The 6,459-nt window shown below is 40.7% G+C and overlaps 1 protein-coding gene across 1 annotated transcript; it reads left to right on the forward strand.

The window, feature by feature from the left end:
- Nucleotides 1-4,526: 4,526 nt before the first annotated feature.
- LOC102987346 (putative P2Y purinoceptor 10) lies at nt 4,527-6,096 on the forward strand. The gene has a single exon (XM_007119874.2). The coding sequence runs from the start codon at nt 4,571-4,573 to the stop codon at nt 5,555-5,557; it is 987 nt and encodes a 328-aa protein (XP_007119936.1). The 5' UTR covers nt 4,527-4,570; the 3' UTR covers nt 5,558-6,096.
- Nucleotides 6,097-6,459: the final 363 nt, after the last annotated feature.

Genomic DNA, 6,459 nt, shown 5'->3' on the forward strand with positions numbered 1-6,459 from the left:
TTCTTAAATTTACCAAGGCTTGATTTGTGACCCAAGATATGATCTATCCTGGAGAATGTTCCATGAGCACTTGAGAAGAATGTGTATTCTGTTGTTCTTGGATGGAATGTCCTAGAAATATCAATTCCACCTTGTTTAATGTATCATTTAAACCTTGTGTTTCCTTATTTATTTTCATTTTAGATGATCTGTCCATTGCTGTAAGTGGGGTGTTAATGTACCCTACTATGATTGTGTTACTGTGGATTTCCCCTTTTATGGCTGTTAGTACTTGCCTTATGTATTGTGGTGCTCCTTTGTTGGGTGCATAAATATTATAATTGTTATATCTTCTTCTTGGATTGATTCCTTGATCATTATGTAGTGTGCTTCTTTGTCTGTTGTAATAGTCTTTATTTTAAAGTCTATTTTGTCTGATATGAGAATTGCTACTCCAGCTTTCTTTTGGTTTCCATTTGCATGGAATAACATTTTCGGTCCCCTCACTTTCAGCCTGTATGTGTTCCTAGGTCAGAAGTGGGTGTATTATAGACAGCATATATACAGGTCTTGTGTTTGTATCCATTCAGCCAATCTATGTCTTTTGGTTGGAGCATTTAATCCATTTACATTTAAGGTAGTTATCGATATGTATGTTCCTATTCCCTTTTTCTTAATTGTTTTGGGTTTGTTATTTGAGGCCTTTTCCTTCTCTTGTGTTTCCTGCCTAGAGAAGTTCCTTTAGCATTTGTTGTAATGCTAGTTTGGAGGTGCTGAATTCTCTTTCTTTTTACTTGTCTGTAAAGGTTTTAATGTCTCCATCAAATCTGAAAGAGATCCTTGCTGGGTAGAGTAATCTTGGTTGTAGGTGTTTCTCCTTCATCACTTTAAATATGTCCTGCCATTCCCTTCTGGCTTGCAGAGTTTCTGCTGAAAGATCAGCTGTTAACCTTATGGGGATTCCTTTGTGTGTTATTTGTTGTTTTTCCCTTGCTGCTTTTAATATTTTTTCTTTGTATTTAATTTTTGATAATTTGATTAATATATGTCTTGGCCTGTTTCTCCTTGAATTTATCCTGTATGGAACTCTCTGTGCTTTCTGGACTTGATTAACTATTCCTTTCCCATATTAGGGAAATTTTGAACTATAATCTCTTCAAATATTTTCTGAGTCCCTTTCTTTTTCTCTTCTACTTCTGGAACCCCTATTATTCGAATGTTGGTGCATTTAATGTTGTCAGAGAGGTCTCTGTGACTGTCCTCAATTCTTTTTATTCTTTTTTCTTTACTCTGCTCTGCAGTAGTTATTTCCACTATTTTATCTTCCAAGTCACTTATCCGTTCTTCTGCTTCAGTTATTCTGCTATTGATCCCTTCTAGAGAATTTTTAATTTCATTTAATTGTGTTATTCATCACTGTTTGTTTGCTCTTTAGTTCTCCTAGGTCCTTTTTAAACGTTTCTTGTATTTTCTCTATTCTATTTTTAAGATTTTGGATCAACTTTATTAACATTTTTCTGAATGCTTTTTCAGGCAGACTGCCTATTTCCTCTTCACTTTTTAGGTCTGGTGGGTTTTTGCCTTGCTCCTTCATCTGCTGTGTGTTTTTCTGTCTTCTCATTTTGCTTATCTTACTGTGTTTGGGGTCTCCTTTTTGCAGGCTACAGGTTTGTAGTTCCCGTTGTTTTTGGTGTCTGTCCCCAGTGGCTAAGGTTGGTTCAGTGGGTTGTGTAGGTTCCCTGGTGGATGGGACTACTGCCTGTGTTCTGGTGTATGAGGCTGAACTTGTCTTTCTGGTGGGCAGGTCCACGTCTGCTGCTGTGTTTGGGGTGTCTGTGGCATTATTATGATTTTAGGCAGCTTCTCTGCTAATGGATGGGGTTGTGTTCCTATCTTGCTAGTTGTTTGGCATAGGGTGTCCAGCACTGTAACTTGCTGGTCGTTGAGTGAAGCTGGGTCTTGGTGTTGAGATGGAAATCTCCTGGAGATTTTCACTGTTTGATATTATGTGGAGCTGGGAGATCTCTTGTGGACCAGTGTCCTGATCTTAGCTCTCCCTCCTCAGAGGCACAGCCCTGATTCCTGTCTGGAGCACCAAGAGCCTTTCATCCATATTGCTCAGAATAAAATGGAGAAAAATTAGAAAGAAAAAAGAAAGAAAGAAGATAAAATAAAGTAAAATACAATAAAATCAAGTTATTAAAATAAAGAATAAATTAATAATTATTAAGAAAACATTTTTTAAAAGTAATAATAAAAAAAAAACATAATGGACAGACAGAACCATAGGACAAAAGGTAAAAGTAAATGTATAAAGACAAAATCTCACACAGAAGCGTACACATACACTACCACAAAAAGAGAAGGGAAAAATATTATATCTGTCTTTGCTCTCAAAGTCCACCTCCTCAATTTGGGATAATTCATTGTCTATTCAGGTATTCCACAGATGCAGCGTACATCAAGTTTATTGTGGAGATTTAATCCTCTGCTCCTGAGGCTGCTGGGGAAAATTTCCCTATCTCTTCTTTGTTAGCACAACTCCCAGGTTTCAGGTTTGGATTTGGCCCTGCCTCTGCATGTAGGTCGCCTGAGGGCATCTGTTCTTAGCTCAGACAGGACGGGGTTCAGGGAGCAGCTGATTCGGGGGCTCTGGCCCACTCAGGCTGGGGGGAGGGAGGGGTACCGATGCGGAGCAAGCCTGCAGTGACCGAGGCCAGTGTGATGTTGCAGCAGCCTGAGGCGCACCATGTGTTCTCCCGGGGAAGTTGTCCCTCGATCACGGGACCCTGGCAGTGGTGGGCTGCACAGGCTTCCGGTAGGGGAGTTTTGGAGAGTGACCTGTGCTCGCACACAGGCTTCTTGGTGGCTGAAGCAGCAACATTAACGTCCCATTCCCGTCTCTCAAGTCCACACAGGTAGCCGCAGCTTGTGCCTGTCTCTGGATCTCCTTTGAGTGGCACTCTTAATCCCCTCTCCTTGTGCACCAGGAAACAAAGAGGCAAGAAAACTTCTCTTGCCTCTTCAGCAACTCCAGACTTTTTCCAGGACTCCCTCCTGGCTAGCTGTAGGGCACTACCCCTTCAGGCTGTGTTCTCACAGCCAACCCCAGTCCTCTCCCTGGGATCCGACCTAAGTTTTAACCTCAGCTCCCAGCGCCCCCCCACCCCGCCCTGGTGGGTGAGCACACAAGCCTCTCGGGCTGGTGAGTGCAGGTTGTCACTGATCCTCTGTGCGTGAATCTGTCTGCTTTGCCCTTTGCACGCCTGTTGCTAAGCTCTCCTCCGCGGCTCCGAATCTGCCCCCCTCTGCCCCTCGCAGTCTCCTCCTATGAAGGGGCTTCCTAGTGTGTGGAAACCTTTCCTCCTTCACAGCTCCCTCCCACTTCTGCAGGTCCCATCCCTATTCTTTTGTCTCTGTTTTCTTTTTCCCTACCCAGGTACGTGGGGAGTTTCTTGCCTTTTGGGAGGTCTGAGGTCTTCTGTCAGCGTTCAGTAGGTTTTCTGTAGGAGATGTTCCACATGTAGATGTATTTCTGATGTATTTGTGGAGAAGAAGGTGATTTCCATGTCTTACTGTTCCGCCATTTTGAACCTCCTCCTCCAGCACCTTTCTTTCTCAAGATTGTTTGGCTATTCTGAGTCTTTTGTGTTTCCATGAGGTATCACCTCACACTGGTCACAATGGTTATCATCAAAAAGTCTACAAATAATAAATATTGCAGTGGGTGTAGAGAAAAGGGAACCCTCCTACACTGTAGGTGGGAATGTAAATTGGTACACCCACTATGGAAAATAATATGGCAGTTCCTTAAGAAAACCAAAAGTAGAGTTATCATATGATCCAGCAATCCCACTTCTGGGCATATATCCAGAAAAGCCAAAAACTCTAATTCAAAAGGGTACATGCACCCCAATATTCATAGCAGCACTATTTACAAAAGCCAAGACATGGGAGCAACCTAAGTGTCCACCAACAGATGAATCGGTGAAGATGTGGTTGTGTGTATATATATATATATATATATATATAAATCTTACTCAGCCATAAATAGAATGAAATAATGCCATTTGTAGCTACATGCATGGACCTAGAGATTATCATACTGAGCGAAATAAGTCAGACAGAGAAAACCAAATATTATATGATATCACTTCCATGTAGAATCTAAAACAATGCTACAAATGAACTTATTTACAAAACAGAAATAAACTCACAGACATAGAAAACAAATTTACAGATACAAGAGGGGAAAGGGAGAGGGATAAATTAGGAATTTGAGATTAAGGGTTACAAACTACTGTACATAAAATAGATAATAAACAAGGACCTACTGTGTAGCACAGGGAACTATATTCAATATATTGTAATTACCTGTAATGGAAAAGAATGTGATATAACTTAATCACCTTTCTGTAACCTGAAAGTTTGTAAATCAACTATATTTCAATTTAAAAAAATCTGGGTGTCAGCTAAAGAACTGGTTAACCATTATACCCTTTTACTTTCTTTTTTTGTTTTGTTTTGTTTTGTTTTGGGCAGGGATCATAACTTCACGGCTTACCTTGATGAATATACTGAAATATTCAAGATGGGCAGCAACAGTACCAGCAATGCTGAGACTCACTGCAATGTCACTAATTTGACATTTCAATACTCCCTCTATGCCACCACCTACATCCTCATATTCATCCCTGGTCTACTGGCCAACAGTGCAGCCTTGTGGGTTCTGTGCCGCTTCATCAGCAAGAAAAATAAAGCCATCATTTTCATGATCAACCTCTCTGTGGCTGACCTTGCTCACGTGCTGTCCCTACCCCTCCGGATTTACTATTACATCAGCCACCACTGGCCTTTCCAGAGGGCCCTTTGTCTACTGTGCTTCTACCTGAAGTATCTCAACATGTATGCCAGCATTTGTTTTCTGACATGCATCAGCCTTCAGAGGTGCTTCTTTCTTCTCAAGCCTTTCAGGGCCAGAGACTGGAAGCGTAGGTATGATGTGGGCATCAGTGCTGCCGTCTGGGTCATCGTGGGGACTGCCTGTTTGCCATTTCCCATTATGAGAAGCACAGACTTAGCCAACAACACTGAGTCCTGCTTTGCTGATCTTGGTTACAGGAAAATGAATGCAATGGCTTTGGTTGGGATGATTACAGCTGCTGAGCTGGCAGGATTTGTGATACCAGTACTCATCATTGCATGGTGTACCTGGAAAACCACTATATCCTTGCGAAAACCACCAGTGGCTTTCCAGGGTATCAGTGAGAGGCAGAAAGCACTGCGGATGGTTTACATGTGTGCTGCAGTCTTCTTCATCTGCTTCACTCCCTATCATATTAACTTTATTTTTTACACCATGGTAAAGGAAACTATCATTAGCAGTTGTCCCATTGTCCAAAGCTCACTGTATTTCCACCCTTTTTGTCTATGCCTTGCAAGTCTCTGCTGCCTTTTGGATCCAATTCTCTACTACTTCATGGCCTCAGAGTTTCGTGACCAACTATCCCGCCATGGCAGCTCTGTGACTCGTTCCCGCCTAATGAGCAGGGAGAGTGGTTCATCAATGATTGGTTAAAAATAAAATAGCTATTTGATTATGGCTTTGTTTAACTATGTTTCCTGGCGTTTTCCAAAGGTGAAAATGACCAGCCAGATAATTTCGTTAATTGAACTTTGGGAACAACAGAAATAGTTGTGGTCACAGGGGTGTGATGGTGGAGGTAGAGTGTGAAAAATGTGGGAGAGGAAGGGAAGATGGGAGTTGTATGATTCCTCTTTGAAATTCAAGGCACTTTCTTACTTAAGAGATCTAAATCAAGGCTTTACAGATGTTTTAAACAAATGGAAATTTGATATTTTATCTTAAACCTTTCTTTAGTGAATGTGATGTTATTAATGATACAATAAATGCATGAATCTTTTCCAGAATGTAAAAACAAATCTCTTTCATACGAAGACCATTATTTGTGAATGAGAGCAAAAAAATCTCCAGTCTTTCTAAGGGATAAATGCACAGGCAAGGGGGTGTGAATGTTGAAGCAACATGTGCATCAATTTTAGGACACAAACCTTTTATTGAATAAAGGGCATGGGAATGTGTTCATTCATTGAAAATATAATTGGATGTCTATTATATTCTGGGTTACCACTTTCTTGGGTACTTTCACATATAGCATCTCATCTAGTTCTTCTAATAAAATTGTGGAAGATTATACAAATGAATAAATGGAACCTCAGACAGTTGAAACAACTTCCCTGGAGATAATCAGTGGTGAGTCAAAATTTGTCCTGAATACACAACATATGCTTAAGTTATTGCCTCTATTTATGTTATTATTCACTAGGTTAATGCTAAACTTGGTTTGAATGGTGAAAACACAGACTAAATTTAAGCCATCCAAGACCAAGACCATTTCTATACAATTTGTCGAAGATTATTTGAAAAGTCTGTGGCTTGTGGGGATGGTGTGTCAGGCT

Source organism: Physeter macrocephalus, chromosome 21 (assembly GCF_002837175.3).
Source record: "Physeter macrocephalus isolate SW-GA chromosome 21, ASM283717v5, whole genome shotgun sequence".
Lineage (NCBI taxonomy): Eukaryota > Metazoa > Chordata > Mammalia > Artiodactyla > Physeteridae > Physeter > Physeter macrocephalus.